At 34.1% G+C, this 18,590-nt stretch overlaps 1 protein-coding gene across 1 annotated transcript in view; it reads left to right on the forward strand.

The window, feature by feature from the left end:
- Window positions 1–8,888: 8,888 nt before the first annotated feature.
- Window positions 8,889–18,590, forward strand: part of Smp_172470 (putative netrin receptor unc5) — a gene marked incomplete at both ends in the record, with an annotated part of 31,160 nt that continues 21,458 nt past the window's right edge. The window contains 2 exons of the mRNA XM_018798204.1: window positions 8,889–8,911; window positions 13,113–13,249. Of these exons, the coding sequence (XP_018653169.1) occupies window positions 8,889–8,911; window positions 13,113–13,249 (160 nt within the window). The remainder of the gene's footprint in view (window positions 8,912–13,112; window positions 13,250–18,590) is intronic.

Genomic DNA, 18,590 nt, shown 5'->3' on the forward strand with positions numbered 1-18,590 from the left:
TTATGTTGTATCATAAGTTATTGTGATAACTTTGTTACAATCGAATATTTACAGGTACACCTTGGTGACGAGTGCCAAGTAGCACGAAACCCGGGTCCAGGGTTTCCTGTTGACCACCTCCAACCACCATCTTATAAGTCTCTTTTCTAATTTACTACTAACCACTATTCAATGTACAGTATATTGACATGAAGTTACATGACATTTTAATTGAATTGATATCGTCCTTAAACTGTGTCATGTACGTAAATCTATTTATCGAATGGATAAAATGTTCTTGGTAAAACAACATTGTCATAGCTAGATGGTTTATTGAAAAGATTACATTGTCTTTCTAGACAATATCACTAGCAGAAACTTCAGAGAGAAGTGAGTTATAAGAATTGTACTGTATATAACAATCATGAATTTGATTGACCATGATGAATATTTGTCTTATTATTGGTTATATTATTTATTTTGAGTTTAGAGATAAGTTTCTCAGTGTTGTAGATGTAAATAAATCTCCAAAATCATTAGCTCTGTAAGTGTTCGACATTGGATGCTGACCACATTAGTTTTAGTGGACTCGTTTAGATGAAGGTGCTCGGTCATGCATCCGTACTAGATCACGTTTCAGAACGGCGTGGGAAACATCTCCTACGATCATTAGCCAGATTAGATCAGTCACTTCTCGATATATTGATAACCCATCAAATATATCTTCCAACCTCCTCTCTTCTGACTTTTGATTTAACTGGATGAGCGCGATTCGATTATAGAAGGTATTACTGGTAAAGAGTTGCCAAACTACAATACTGGTAGTATTATCAGTGTATTCAATTTAAGATTTTGTGACACAGTAGATTTTTCGATGAGGGAGATATTTTACATCCACGTAGAAGTAACGTAATTAAAGTTTCTTGAACAGTGTTTGAGTGATGACTGCTATCCTTGTCAAATCTTTAAAAGCTGTACGTGGATGTAAAATACTACATTAATTTTGGTTGTATTCCCTTTTTTGACCTGACTTTTAACATTATAGTCGTTACTTGTAGAAACAATTGCATAGCTCACTTCTATCTGAAGTTTATCTTGATGATATATTGTATTTACAAAGACAATGAAAGCTTCACGATTAAACTATCCACCTTAAAGAATGTGATTTCATTTATATTACCCTTCTGAGTTATAAATTTTTTTCTCCACCTTAGATAAAATATAATTATTACTTTTAGACTAATTAAGTAGGACGAATTCGATGTAGACAGTAAAATCGATTAATTTTTCTACATTTCTAAAAAATAACAAGGTAACAAAAACTAAAAAAAGAGAAAAGTTGCATAAACGAAAGAAATAATGAATGATTCTGTATGATTTCACATTCAAAATTCTGATTAATTTTAAACCTCATCTTGATTGAAGACATCCAGAGTTGACAGTGTCAAACTATTTCTGACATTTATCGATTTTAATAGTTTAGTTCATTAGTCAATTGAAGCTAGACAACCATGGAAAACCTGGAATCACTGGACGGCCGTTTCGTCCTATTATGGGACTCCTCAGTAGCGCGCATCCACGATCCCGCCTCACGAGCGAGATTCGAACCCAGAACCTATCAGTCTCGCGCCAGACCACTTAACCGATAGACCACTGAGCACGCCGGCATCCAACGGTGATAATGTCTAACTTCAACCAATGCACGAAGTTGAGCAACCGTCCACCATTGTCCTCAGTGAGTTGATATCTCACGACAGACGTGGTTTGAACTCCACTGGTCACTGCTTCTCACTAGAACTCATGATCTCAACTATTAAAATTACTATAATGTCCACAAAACCCCTTCTGATTTATTAATTTTCTGTTGCTAAATCTTAGTAAAATGATTGGGTTATGTAATGAAATTCTTCATTTCCCAAATTTAGTTACCAGCTGTATAGATTTCTGTAAGTTTTAAGTTAATCAAATGATGTAACAATTTGTTAGTAATTATTCATAATTATGATTTAAAATTGCTACATAGATGACTGACTCTTTTTGTTATTCTTATGAAAAATAGACTAATATAATTAACTTATTTCTATTCTAAGCCTCTAATTAGTAATATTGACTAAAAGTAAACAAGATTGCAGATTGAAATGTAGAAAACAAAAGTATAGGACGAAACGGTTGTCCTGGGTTCGAATCTCGTGAGGCGGGATCGTGGATGTGAACTGCTGAGAAGTCCCATAATAGAACGAGACGACCGTCCAGTGCTTCCAGGTTTTCCATGATGGTCTAGCTTCAATGGACTCATGATTTCAACTATGAAAGTACTGAAACCTCCACAAAACCTCTTCCGATTATAATCACATGCTCACTAGTAACTGACTTCAAGAGATATTTCCTGAAGTTCCAGTAGGAAGCAGTGACCAGTGGAGATATCAACTCACTGAAGACAATGGTGGACGGTTGCTCAATTTCGTGGATTGGTTGAAGTTAAACATTAACAACGTTGGATGTCGACCGGCTCAGTGATCTATCAGTTAAGCACTCGCGCGCGAAACTTATAGATCGTGGGTTGGAATCTCGCAAGGCGGGATCGTGGATGTGCACTGCTGAAGAGTCCCATAATAGGATAAAACTGTCGTCCAGTGCTCCCAGGTTTTCCATGATGGTCTAGCTTCAATTAACTCATGATCTCAACTATTGAAATTATTTTATAGATGTTTAATTCTCTGAGTTAGATAATTCAATTATGAAACTTTCATTGTCTTTCTTGATTTAACTACCTAGTTTAGAAAATGAAACATTTTGAAATTCTTAATACTGAGCTAAAAACACTTCCCTTTCATTTCATAACAAATGTATCTAACATTAAAGCTATGAAAAAAACAAAACGTTAAATGACTTTTACAAAAGAAGGAAAATTTTTCGATATCATTCACTCAAACTGCACAGTCATAGTAATAGTCTATTAACATATAAAATAGTCCATTCAAAAATGAAATAAGAATTATATCATTTTAAATGTGAAAAGAAAGTTTCGTCATGAATGTGGATTTGAAGGAAGATGATACTGGCGGCCTGCTTAAGTATCTGGGCTACCTGTTCCTGTAATCTAGATATTTCAAAAACTTATCTAATTTTATTTGTTTTAATACATCATTGACTATTAATCGCACAACCTATTTCGGTGCGTTTCTGAAAAGTGTACAACCTTTCTCTGTAAAGGTTACAAAAGGCCAAATCAAAGATATCGTGGTTGCTGGCAATATACACCGAAAAGAATGTACATTATTCAGATGTTGATTGAGTCGAGTGCTAACTTTTAACTGGCAATCACTCAATATTTGTCGTCAGGATCGACGAAGAAATAAGAAACGGAAACTTGTTGAAATACATTGTGCTGAGAATTCTATATTGTACCAAAAATACTGAATAAAGCTAATAATAATAATATGAAATCAAATATGTGAAAGATAATTGCCCACTTGATGTATATTAGAAAGGTGAAGTATAAATTAAGAACATGAAGATGATAATAACGAATAACTGAAGGTAAGAAGATTTAAAATATTAGAAAAAAAACTGATAACAACCAAATTGCCGTCTATGAAGAAGTAAGGTGTTAGAGTCATGAAAGAATGCGAGATCGCATGTGTCCCTTTTGAACACATAACTTAGGTTTAGAACAATAAACTACAAATCCCTCTGAAGTCCATAAGTTATTGATTTGTGCTCTTTCGGAACCAAATCGTTTAACTGCATAGATGATTTAAAGTGATATATCTGGTTGGGGAATGTGATTACAATTAATAGGATATCCCAATATTGAACTATTGATTATTTTACATACGCTCTTTGAAGGCCATGGAGGATAATATTCGAAGATGTATTTAGAAATCATTTGCTTTATGAGATAAATTTAACCTGATCCACACGAGTAAGCAAACTTATAAATACACATTTATGGGGGCTAACCCAGGAGTTCACCTTTGATACATCCATGAATGATAGTGAGGTTAGGAAAGACTATGCGAAGCTTAGAAGTATTAAATTTTTTTTCCTATAGATATCATTAGACAGGTATCCAAGATCTCTGACGCAGTATCTCTCTTGAACCCAATGCTTATGAAGAGAACTTTTTAAGCACTGTAGTAAGCCTTGAAAATTTTAATTTAGATTTCATGTTTCTCTCAAAGAACCTGGATGATTAGACATTATTGATAATTACAGAATATCTTAGTGAAATCTGAGAACTATACAGTAAATGACTCATTTACAAAATATCAATCAATCGCCTCAGACTTCATTGTTCTTTTGTTTCCATACCAACCATTCTTTATTCTCGTCCTCTTTTCTTTGATCTTCTTAATCTTCTGCCTCGAGGCATTTCACTTTTGATTGGTGATACATACTACTTCTATCTGTTGACATCAGTAGCATACACCATAATATGAAAACATTACACTACCGATATGATAAACAAGGAGTCGATTGATTGTAGTTTGAATAACATTACAAAATTGACTTCTTTTTTTCTTTTTAAATCATCTTCAATATGTAATCACAATTTAAAAAGGAGTTAATGAGTTATATCTCTTGGTTATAGACATCTAATCTAATTTGTATTCATCTATTAAATTTCTGAAGTACCACTCGGCTTAATTCATACAAACCAGACTGTTGATCATATTCCCGACCGTTGCTGCTACCTTGCCTATCGTGACGAACCAATCGAGCTATACTGGCTGGAACAATCGTTCCTCAAGGTCCTACCATGCCAGACAGGTCGGTTGAAGAGCGGTAAAACTAAAAGCATCAAACCTAAGGTCTGAAGGAGTACTGCTGACTGTACAGAGGTGTGACGGCAGTAAGGTGTTTCCTTCAGACAACCAGCATGACAGCGATGCTGCCTTCCCACAAGGAGGGGTGGGGTTAGAAAATGTTGACCCTAAAAATGTACACCTCGCCTTATCCCATGGATTTCCGTCTCCGGCGATAAGGTCCTTTGAAGAACAGAGCTAACACGCCAAAAATCCCCCACAAAAACGCCGTGCGTGACCGGCCTCAAGCAGTTGTCCCTTGGACTCTGCGGTCACGCTCCCAGGTCGTTATGACCAACATTAATCCAACTTACTTTTCAGGTCCCTCAAGAAATACCCTTCCACCGTGTGGGCGGCCGGGAAGTGATATTAGCCCTCATACCCCGTTGATCATATTAAAACTAGTATATTCAGATATTTATTTTGATATGTTTTGTGCATCGAATAATTCCTCAACTATCAACTCTATGTTCTTTCTCATGTCGCCCAAATCACGATTTCCCTTTGAGTGCATCAAAATCTTCGGAGTTAGGACTACCCTACTTTAAAGACCCATTAGAAAATCACTAATAACTCACTATTCTACTTTATTTTCGTTAATGTACAGAACAAATGTCAATAAATGATCTATACAATCCCCTGTTATCAAGGTATATATTAGAATTATATAGTCACCAAAGAAAAAGAACTCGTCTTAAAGATTATCAACCATATTGAGATAGTAAATTAGAAAATAGAATCATTTAAATTATTAACATTATTATTCACTAGAAAAGTACAACTTATACCAAAAAGAATAGGCTTCATTTAATATGGATACATCTAGTAAATAAACACTTAATCAATGATTTTCTAACCTCCTATTAGTTTCATAGAATCTACTTAAACTTGAATCTTGAATAAAAAACAAAATGGCAAAAGGATAAAAAGAAGCTTTATTTTCGAGATTAGTTCATGTACAGAGAGGTATTTCCTGCAGTTCTAGTGAGAAGCAGTGACCAGTGGAGTTCAAACGAGTCTGTGATGAGATAGTAACTCATTGAAGATAATGATGGATGGTGGCGCAATTTCGTGGATTGGTTGAAGTTCGACAGTGACACCGTTGAATGCTGGTTCAGTGGTCTAGAGGTCAAGCGTTCGCGTGCCAGACCAAAGGTCCCGGGTTCGGGTCCATCTGATATGGGATTGTGGATGCTCACTGGTGAGGATTCTCATACTAGGATGAAACGACCGTCCAGTGCTTCCATGTTTTCCATAATGGTCTAACTTCAACTGACTAATGAACTCAACTATTAAAGTACTCTGACTATTAAGAGTATTTCTGGTATTTTCCTGATTTTCAAGGGATTCATAAAGGAATTATCAAAGTTCACTATGAAAAAACAAAACAGATATAGTAAATAGATAAATATCAACCTAAGATTAACAGTTACTACAAAGAATATAGTATAATTATTAATTTCGATAACTTAATTTCACTACGCTGATAAATTATAGCAACTGGAATCAATGTTATTTATGATCAACTGACTGACTGATGTAACACACGTCCCAATCAACTTAAATAATGACGGATGTATTACTTGCTTACTTACTCACGCCTGTTACCCGCAATAGAGCATAGGCCACCGACCAGCATTCTCCAACCCATTCTGTCCACAGCCTTCCTTTCTATTTCTATCCACTTGTTGTTCATTCTTCTCATGTCTGTCTCTATTTCTCGGCGTAATGTGTTCTTTGGTCTTCCTCTTTTCCTTTGGCCTTCAGGACTTCATGTGAGGGCTTGTCTTGTGACACAGTTGGGTGATTTCCTCAGTGCGTGTCCTATCCACTCCCATCGCTTCTTTCTGATTTCTTCCTCTACTGGATGGAATCTGGTTTGTTTTTTCCCACAGTAGAATGTTGCTGATAGTGTCTGGCCAACGGATCCAAAGTATTTTGAGTAGACAACTGTTAATAAACACCTGTAACTTCTGGATGATGGCTTTCGTAGTTCTCCAAGTCTTCGCCTCATACAGCAGAATTGTATTCACATTTGTATTGAAAATTTCGATCTTGGTGTTGGTTGACAAATGTTTTGAGTTCCAGATGTTCTTCAGTTGTAGATATGCTGCTCTTGCTTTGCCGATCCTCGCCCTCACATCTGCATCACATCCACCGTGTTCATCGATGCTGCTGCCCAGATATGTAAAGGTTTTCACATTCTCCAAATCTTCTCCGTCAAGTGTAATTCGATTGATGTATGTTGTGTTGTATTGGAGAGTCTTGCTTTTCCCTTTGTTTATATTGAGACCTACTGCTGGTGCTCCGGGAGGAGCGAAAGTATATCATCTCTAAAACAGAAATATATTACATAACAGTAGTCAATTCAAATTCAGTCATAATAAATATAGATACATGTATAATAAATTATGCATCCTATTAAATGATACTTTCCCAATGAATTGTTCATTTTATAATGTAACAACTGACTTTGAATATTGATCAATTTCATTAGACCAAAATCATTTATTTGTAAAGACAGAACACTACTTTGTTTGTTTATTTGTTTGCTTTTTCCCTAATGGGATATACTCATATTACGTTTTTCAATGAAATTCATTTTGTTGTCAACTAAGTAATAATAAGCAAAGATGGATAGTAGCTAGCAGTAAAATCCAGGACATGTGTTTCGTCCTATTTGGGACTCGTCAGCTGGATGTACCTGGATCTCAGAGTTGATGTTCACCTTGGGACTCGAAAATTGAATAGGAATTAATTGAATATTTGTAAACTTTTATCCTTAAAACAAAAACAAAATAGAACAAACAAAAAGAAAAACAGTACATCATTTCTAGGCAATTAGTTTAGTGTTTTAATCTTTTCATGCTTAATAAAGCGTATATATATACATACCAGTAAGGATGATTAATGTTTAATTAGGCCAAATCTTTAATTATTCTACTAATGGGTGTCATTATAGTTAATTAAGTTACTTTATAATATTATTGTATTTACTTAGTTGTTTAAATGAAAGACAGAAAGAACGAAAGAGAAAGAAATAGAAAAGATTAGTAAAAAGAAGAAAAAAAAGTGAATTAGAATGAATATTGAACCACAATAGATGATGATTAATAATTTTGTTCTTAGGACAAACAAAAACTCCTCTATCTTTTAGATTCTATAATTTAAAAGATTAAAATAATTAGAAGGGGTTTTCGTGGAGATTTCAGCATTTTTATAGTTGAAAACATGAGTCAAATGAAGCTTCCAGGTTTTCCTTGGTGGTCTAGCTTCAATAGACTCATGCTTTCAAATGTGAAAATAATGAAATCTCCACAAAACCCCTTCTGATATATAACCAAATGCTCACTAGTGACTGACTTCAAGAGATATTTCCTGGAGTTCTAGTGAGAAGCGGTAACCAGTGGAGTTCAACCATGTCCGTTGTGAGATATCAACTCATTGAAGACAATTGTTGGAAGGTTGCTCAATTACGTGGATTGGTTGGAGTTAGACATTAATACCGTTGGATGCTGACCGGCTCAGTGGTCTATCAGTTAAGTGCACTGGCGCGAGACTGGTGGGTCCTGTGTTCGAATCTCGCAAGGCGAAATCGTGGATGCGCAGTGCTGAGGAGTCCCACAATAGGACGAGAGGGCCATCCAATGCTTCCAGGTTTTCCATGGTGGTCTAGTTTCAATTGATTCATTATGTCAACTATTAAAATTAAAATAATTGTCTTCTGGTAGTTTACATAATAAACTAAGCATAGTTAAATAAACAATAAAAACTACCAAGTTTTGAACAGTCATTTTTCTCTCGTAGAGAACTCTTCAGCTGTAGACATCTTCAACTCTACCAAGATCTAAATTCAGAATCTTGTGGCTTCGCGGTGAATACCTTTACCTTTAGATGTCTCATTTGGTATTGAGTGTTTTGAATTTTTTAAATTTATTCAATTCCTTTGATATTTAATGGTTATTTGTAATCGATAGGAAGGTCTATTATATCTTAACTTAATACTAATAGCTACTCGTTAGCAAAGTATATTCAAATACTTGACAGAAGTATCTCTCCCTGTGGAATGGAGAACCATATCACATTGTATAAGAGTTAAAGATGTTACCAATGAGCAATTCAAGGTAAATCAATCACAAGATCAAAGATCAACAAAAAAAGGCATTCAGCAAAAATGCAAGAGAAAATGGTGATATCAAAACGTATGAAACATACAAACCTGGAAGCACTGGACGGCCGTTTCGCGCGAGATCAATAGGACCTCAGTTTGAATCTCATGAGGCGGGATCGTGGATGCCCACTGTCTGAAGAGTCCCACAATAGGACGAAAAGGCCGTCCAGTGCTTCCAGGTTTTCCATGGTGGTCTAGCTTCAATTGGCTCATGATCTCAACTAATAAACTTAGTAAAATATCCACAAAAACCCCTTCTGATAGATCTAATCGTCCATATTACAGGCTGTTTATATCTTTACTTGAAAATTATTTCAACTTAAATCAATATTGAAAACGGATTTAAACAATAGTATAATCATAGAAATTGATAAAATGTTTTTGAGAATTCAGTTTACGACTATTGTGTGGCAAAAGATGAATAGTGAGTTCTCACTTGTATTTCAATAGATTTGTTACTAGTCCCAAAGCTCTTTCTTAGCATGGATATAACTCTACAAAGCATAATGATTCTAAAAATTACAGCACACTTTTGAATAAATCAAATTTTCTTTACACTCATCGATTGAGTAAAAATAATTGGTTTTTAAATTTACTTATCTAGCCTTATGGAAGCTTAATTTTCAGTGAAGGAGAACAATGGGAACAATCGAATGTATTTGGATAAAAATTAAAGAACATCTTTGTAACATCTGAGAATCATACAGTAAATCATTCATTTGCAAAATGTCAATCAATTGTCTCAGACTTCATTGTTCTTTCATTTCCACAGCGATCGTTCACTGTTCTCGTTCCCTTTTCTTTGATCTTCTTAACCTTCTGCCTCTAGATATTTCACTTTTGACTGATGATACATACTACTTCTATCTGTCGACATCAGTAGCATACCACAATTCTACTCATCAAAATCTCTGTTCTACTTTGCTTCTTTCATTTATCAAAGTATCCATTTTTTTAATTTATGATTTCGCTATTATCTTAAATTTGATTGACTTAACCACGGATTAGTAACAATGTAGATTAATAGTTTAATTCATATGGTTATGATCTCTTTTCCTCATTTTGGCTTGTAATAGTAGTAACCAAATGAATATTATAACCCTGAGGTTTGATACGTATTTTATTCAAGATCTACTTGTTCTAAGTTATACAGTTAGCATCATGGACTGGTTGTAATTAAACAACAGTTAAGGAACAGGAATTCCTGTACACCTGTTTCGTGGCAGTATGATACTCTTCAGCAGGGCACATCCACGATCCTACCGGAGATTGAATCCAATACCTTTAGGTCTCCCGGTGACCGCTTAGCATTTAGATTACTGAGTCAATACCCAGTGGTTTACAGGTCTGGTTTCATCTGATCCACAATATTATGCAAAAATCGCCCAGTACTATTGATGAGTAGCCGCTCAGATGTATCGACGAACTATCTATAAAAAAATTTTGAATATATACTAATGATGACAAATTAAAACCATCTGAAATCATTTGCTTAATTTATCCTTCTACCAGTTTCCCTAATAAATAGAGTAATATGTGGAAGTAAAGTTTTAAATTATGTGCAACAATGATTTTTAAAAATGGCAACATTTCAAATAATTTTGCATATTCAAAGTTTAACAGAGTAAATCATCGTAATAAGTAGTAATACTGTGTAATGAATATTATACAAGTCTTGGCAATTAACAGGTAATATATGACAAAAATTAATCTTATCTAGATTAAAACTGGAAATCGGAGAGCACTGGACTGTTATTTCGTCTTAATACTAAGCTTTTCAGCAACATACATCTATGATCACACATGAGCTCGAACTCAGGACCCAAGAGGTTGTCAGTAAATAATTAAGTAGATATTTCGATAAAGGAACTGAAATACAATAATTAAACATCAATGTTTACATAAAGATAATATTTAGTCTAACAGATCTCTTCATTTAACTGATAATCCTCACCGACAATCCCCATTAAAATGCAATTATCACTCAACTCATAATAACTAAGTAGCACTTTCAATCTTGCTAGATTTAAAACTGGTTCATGCAGTGCAAAACTTCAGTGTACCCTCGAAAGTTTAGTGTTTAGGCTTGTTAAAAACTCTCAGCATAAACACTTCGAGTAATACGACAAATTTCTTCCCAGTTTTATTTTACGTCTACAAATGTAATGGTTTCCTATATCTTTAAGGACCTGACTGGTATATCTTCCCTCGATATTTTTCAGTATTCAGTTTCATGAAAAGCTATAAATTTTATATCTCAACAATAATAATGGATGGTAACTGTTGAGATCTATGTATGAATAAATACTATACATATATTCTTATTGTATAATTGTTAAACAACTATACATATTTGTATTCCTCTTATTATAAGCTCTTAACTGACCTATTGGTTATTTATTATTATTTATTTACACACATAAATATTGGTACAAAGGGGCACCAGATATATACGCACCACACAAATCTCATTTGATTTGTGTGAGAGCTGTGATACTGCCCGGATACCCAGACCGAAGCAGGTGGTTTTCTTAGAGAGCCACATTCGGAGCCTTTGACCTAAAGGTCTGATCCACAAGGAAGTGGACCATTGTAAGGAGACGCAGTCCCATGGTAGCCGGTGATCAACTATTGGTTCATATGCCATTTGTCCCTTCAGGATACTGGGTCTCATGTGCACCATTGGTTTGGAATCAGGGTTTTCCAACTCCCCTAGGTTGATCCTCCATATCCACCGACCCAGTTTAAGGGCCGGACATTCGCTTTTCGTCCTCTCGATTTCGTTAACAACACCCCCGCCACGAGAAGGCAGTGAGTAGGACTTCATTGGCAGAGGCTATATACATGTGACCGTGTGAGAGCATTTCGAGAGAGGGGGTGGGCCCTCCCCACTCTCGGCCGTACCACGGCATTTGGGGCCACCTATTGTTTACTTTTACATGACTTACTATTCTGAAGTTATTCTCAATGTATTAGTCACAGTTTCTCATAATCACAGCCACTTTTGGTTTGATCTTGTACAAATGTCACTTCCTACTTTATAGTGTAATGTGGTCTGATTTTACTTGTTTGAATTATATGTTTGATATAGCGTAAGCTGAGATTGACGTTCTAGACTTAACAGGCAGGTGTAGCAGGAAAAATGAACAATCGGAACTCTAACCTTCTCATACTGGTGCATGTGTCATTAGTTTGGTCGTAAAAGTCAGCGTATCTAAATTTGGCAGTCGCTTTCCACGATAATCGTATAAGTTAATAAGGTGTTTGTCATACTGATAAAGTATACAATACACTTGACATTGATAACTATCCATTTAAAATGAAATTCAAATAAGAACACCTTTAATATTCACACACTTGAGAAATAGATAGTTAACCATATCTACCAAGTTGATAAAGTTAAGATTACTCATAAGTAGTATGACATAGGCAAACGACAAAAATATGGAATGACTAAAAAGCTTTTTAAATCAAAGAACACTAAAATTATAACAGCCTAATCAAGTTAATTTCTTCAACCATTCTAGGCCAATCATATTCATACTTACTTATGATTGGTTCATTAAATTGACCAATCAAATAAAAGATAATAATTCAGCTGATTTAGATTTTTTTATTATCAATATTTCAAAATATCTTCAATATGTAATACACAAAAAAAACTAAATGTCACTTATATTTTATATTTTAAATTTGTATTTCTTTCAAATATTTTCATATACTACTTATAATCTTATAACAGCATATCAATTAAATCAACCAAATTTTACTTCATTTCAACATTTAATTATTACAGGTGAATCATCATTAATGAATATAAATAATATGAAAATATCATCGAATCAATTTAATATTAAAACATATGAATTTAAATTAAATGAAGAAATGATCTATACAAAAAATATACCTAAATATCTAATACAACCACCATCTATTATTTATACAACTAAATGGCAACCAGCTATTGTTTATTGTGTTGCTGAACCAGTGATATTATTATATATAGTATGTGTTACTAATACAATTCATTCAAATAAACGATATGAATACCCTAATAATAATAATAAAAGGAATATAGAATTATTATTATTAATGAATCATATGAATGAAAAATTGAAATATTCTAATAATAATAAACAAAAACGTAAAACAAGTATACGTTTAATTGATGAAAATACAGTAGAAGAATGGTTTGGTGATTATTGGTGTCAATGTGAAGCATGGAATAATATTATTGAATTAGGTGAACCACGTGTAAAAATAAGTAATCAAACACATATACGTATTGCATGTAAGTGAAAATATATGTAATTATATTATTGATTTTTTTGGTTATGTGGAAATTTTAGTAATCTTATATAGTTGAAATCATGAGTCAATTGAAGTTAGACCATCATGGAATTGTCTAGAAGTACTAGACGGCTGTTTTGTCCTATTGTGGGACTCCTCAGCAGTGCACATCCATGATTCTGCCTCGAGAGATTCGAAACTAGGATGTATCAGTCTCGCGTGAAAGTGCTTAACCTTTAAACCAGTGAACTGGCATTCAACGGTCTAACTTCAATCAATCCACGAAATTGAGCAACCGTTCACCACTGTTTTTAGTGAGTTACTATCTGACAACAGACCCGGTTGTTGTGAAATTCTGATTAAAATTATCGAAAATATATTTTGGAATTTAATTATATTAATTATGAGATAATCACTTACTAACTAATCTAGAAGATGGTTGTGTAACAATATGAATAAATTGAAGTTAGATAGGTAAATAATTGAGTTCAAACTCAGTAGTTTAAAGTTGAAGTGAATCATGTACCAAAATGGTAGCAGAAACACGTAGAATCAAATGACCCAATAAGAGTAGAGGATAAAACACCAACCATCCTCTATTTCCAAACATATAATCGAAACAGGCCATAAAGACTGATTTTAACTCGGCTTTTGTAGTGTTGTATAAAAGTGTAAAAGGGCGTATACTAATGTTTATTGAAGCCTTAGCCATACGAAAATTTAAGCCCCCTTTGTGTATTCAAAAGCAGTTTGTTCTCACCTTAAATCTACCCTAGTAATAGTAATTTAGTATCCAGAGCGATAAGTTTCACATTGCTTTTCACATTATCTTCTTGATTATAACCTTTGCTTTGTCTTACCTACCATTGTTAGTCTAGTTGAACTTTATTTTTATATATAAATGTTCTTAACAAGTATATGTGTGATCAGATTGTTCGAAATGTATTGCGCTGTTATATCATCACATAGTTCTTATAATCTTCGTCTTCTCATTACACTATCGAAATTTAAAGTTTAAGCGTTCCCCATGAGACCAAAAGGTTGTGGGTTCGATTTCCTGTGATGTTGCGAATGTGCACTATTGATTAGTCTCAAACTAGAATGAAACAACTATCCATTACTCTTCAGTGTTTATCTAAATACGGTCAGTTTGTTATTCAAACTAAGCTAGAAAAGCTAAAAGTTAATAGTCAATTATATAAAAATGTATTTTTTTCGTAAATCATTACCGAACAGTAAATTTTATCAAATTTCTATTAACTCCGATCAAATTGAATTTTTTTTTTAGAAAATCATAGTAAACTGTTTCAGTCGTATTTTCTATGTAACATCACTGATTATTGAAATCATAGTGAATAGTCTGCAGTAGGAACTATTTTTTTATTTATTTATTCATTTGAACACATAAATATTGGTACGAAGGGGGCACCATACATATATGCGCCACACAAATCTCATTTGATTTGTGTGAAGAGTGTGATACTGCCCAGGTGCCCAAACCAAAGCAGGTGGTTTTCTTAGGGGTCCACACCCGGAGCCTTCGACCTACAGATCTGATCCACAAGGCAGTGGAGCATCGTGAGGAGATGCAGTCCCATGTTAGCCGGTGACCAACAATTGATTCATACTCCATTTGTTCCCTCAGGATACTGAAGTCCATGTGCAGCATTAGTTTGGAATCAGGGTTTTCCGACTCACCTAGGTGGACTCACCGTATCCACCGGCCAGGTTAAAGTGCCGGACATTCACTTTTCGTCCTCTCAATTTCGTAAACAACACCCCTGATGTGAGAAGGCAGTGGGTAGGGCTTCCCTGGCAGAGATTGTATACGCGTGATCATGCGAGAGCATTTCGAGAGAGAGAGGGCAGACCCTGACCACTGTCGGCCGTATCAGGGCATTTGGGGGCTACTGTTTTTAGTGACCAACGATTTGAATAAGTAATCTGTTCCAAGTGTGGAGACTTTTTCTAACATTAGTGGAAAATAGGCAATAGTTAAGATTTTATCCAGACATTTACCAAAAAAATATACTATTATTCCAATAGGTTTTTACTTGTTAACTTTAATACTTTGAATATTTTTAATTTTAAACCAAGCTTATTTTCCAGGCTCTTAATCTCCTGAAGTCCCCTGTCGTTTTAACTTGTGATCCTCATGTTGACATTTTGTACGTTTGAGCTAATTTTGAAATCAAGAGATCGGAAGTCATATACGGCAAGCTTTTACTTCCATCATGTTTTAATAAGTTATCGTTTTAAAGTATCGAGATCAATATTAACTGTCATAGAAGGATCTCATTATGGTTGAAATGACTAATAACTACCAAGGTAGTTCCATAAAGACTACGTTTTTGAAGTTATTAATTTCTGTGTGTTATAAGCTGACCGAAACTGGAATTCTAAAGATTTAATGCTCTTGAGTTATATCCTTGATGCTGTAGTGTGTGTACATTGCTGAAAAATAAACCTCTGGGATGACACAGATGTCCAGTTCCCTTTGATTTTCCTTGGTTTCCTATGTAGACTGGTTCATCACTAGTAAGCATTGTCATGTATTCTAGTTTTCAATAATGTTCATATTCTATGAATCAGATAACAATACAAACACTAATGTAGATTATTTCAAAAGGATGTTTCAAACTATAAAAACCGATCAACAGCTTCTTCAAAATCCCACATATACCTTGTTGATAAATATTAACTAGCATGAAACCCAAATCAAGGAAATTTTAAGCATTACCTAACATTTGATATTAACAGTATGGGGTTGTAGAGAAGCATTGGACGGCCGTTTCATCCTAGTATGGGACTCCTCAGCAGTTTTAATGCAGTTTTTAAACTTAGAACTTTTAAGTTGGGTAGAATAATTCCAATACAAGTAAGCGATTGAATGCTACACAAGTGAAACCCAAATGTAATATTTGAGTTAATATTAGTTTTGACGTTTGTTTTTTATTCTAATGCTCAGTTAGACTTATTACAAACTGAAATTGTACACATCACTCTTCATATCTTTCTGATATACTTCCTTTGACTTGATGCTTTTCTTAACTGAACCTTTCAATTAATCTGAATTATCTTTGAATACATCTAGCAGTTGCCCATTGTCCATTTTTGTTGTTGTTGAAATGAGGTTATAACTGTAAAAACGTCATTTTTACATTGCTTATCCTTTTCTATCTGACAATAAACCAATGATAAATCTATAAACTAGACAAATGTAGTACTGAGTTAAAAATGTACATATGTACATGTGCATATATATACATGTATATGTATGTGCACATATATATACCATATTTACGTACTGCTTGACATTTCTTGGCGCCAAAATGACAATTTACTTAAAAGTAAGACAGAATGATGAAGAGTAACAGATGATCATGTAACCAATAAAATTTCTTTTATGCCTTGTTACTTCTGTTGTTCTATTCTAAGTTTGATCTCTTGTTGTCTAGACACACACACACACACACGATCACATACATTCATGTATACACATATATATACATACAAGTACAACACATAATAATAATCTGAATCCATGCATTTCATTTTTGGTAATAAAGATATATCATCCATATTATAGTTACCTTAGTTAAATGTTTATGTGCTTGTGTACATATTGTGTATACGTGAGCCTTAGTGTACAATTAATTATCATGATTTCTTTTGTATGGTTCACCTACTTTATCAACAGCTGACTTTGTGTTGAAATAAAATAGTAAAAATGAAAAAAACTAACTAAAATCACACTACACCTCAGTTACAATGTCCACACTATTATGAATTTCTTTCATCAATGTGCACTAAAACTTTTAAAAAACTTTATTTTAAGTAATTTAGGGTACATTAACTAAAGTTCCCTTCAGTGTATTCTTCATTTGTAGTATTACACTTGTTTCGTATTATTTTCTATGATGTAAAACATTCCTAAAGATTCTCATAAGCCATACTCCTTAATATGCGTCGTTGTTTTAAGTTTTTTTCATTTGTTTGTTTGGATCTTAGAATTGATGTTAAGGACTGCAATTGATCTGTTGGCCACTATCCATCTTTACTTATAATGCTTATGAATTAAGGCTATATCGAGACAATACGCACAGGATTCATATATGCCAATAAGAGACTGATCAATTGCAGTCCTAAGCATCAATGAGAAGATTCAAACAAATAATACCAAGTGGATTTACACTTCCCCCCATTTCATAAGCAGGTGGCTATCAGAACTCAATATCTAAATGGATAACTCGAACGGTACTGGGTTCGAGTCCCAAAATGGGTTAGGTTCATAGTGAAAGGTTAGAACTTGTAAAACGTAATCTCAACTGTATAGAGTTAGTTTACGTATGCACTAATCCTTAATCCTAACCCCTGTCTAAATCAGAACTCTTTTTTTTATTTTTTTTATTATTATTAGCTTTATTCAATATTATATTTTTGGTACAATATAGAATTCTCAGCACAAAGTACTTCAAGAAGTTTCCGTTTCTTACTTCTTCGTCCTTCCTGACGACAAATATTGAGTGATCGCCAGTTAGAAGTTAGCAGCCCAGTCAATCGACATCTGGATAATGTACATTCTTCTCGCTGCATATTTCCAGCAACTACAATATCTCTGATTAGGCCTTCTGTAACCTTTACAGCAAAAGGTCTTACACTTTTCAGAAACGCACCTGAATAGGTTGTGCGATTAGTAGGCATAATGATGTATTAAAACAAACATAATTAGATAACTTGTTGAAATATCTAGATGACAGGAACAGGTAGCCTAGATGTTTAAACAGGTCGCTATAATCCCAAATACTTTCCTCAAACTTCAGTTTTAATACTAACGAACATTGCACAGAAATGTCACTCCATTTCGTATTTGTTTAAACCCGTTCACAATCATTTCGACTCCGAATTCATAAGTCATTACTTTTCTCAACAACGAACGTGCTATAAATACCAAATAGTTTTCTCACAAAAACTACTGATTATACAATCGCTTGCCAACACCCTGACTTAGTACTGCTTGATGGACGTCATTCATGCATGTTAACAGCTTTTTATTGTATATAAAATTATCAAAATGGGGATTTGTGGAGATTACAGAAATTTTAATGGTTGAATTCATGAGTTAATCTAAGCTCAGTCATCTAGCGGTTCAATCGTTCGCTCACGAGACCGAAGGTCCTAGATTCTAGTTCAACGTACGGGATCATGAATGTTCACTGTTGAGGAATCTTAAACTAGGACGAAACAGTCGTTCAGTGCTTCTAGGTTTCCAATAGTGGTCTAGCTTAGATCGATTTATGTATTCAACTACTTAAAATTGTTTAATTTCACCGAAAGATTTC

This window comes from Schistosoma mansoni, chromosome 6 (genome assembly GCF_000237925.1).
Source record: "Schistosoma mansoni strain Puerto Rico chromosome 6, complete genome".
NCBI lineage: Eukaryota > Metazoa > Platyhelminthes > Trematoda > Strigeidida > Schistosomatidae > Schistosoma > Schistosoma mansoni.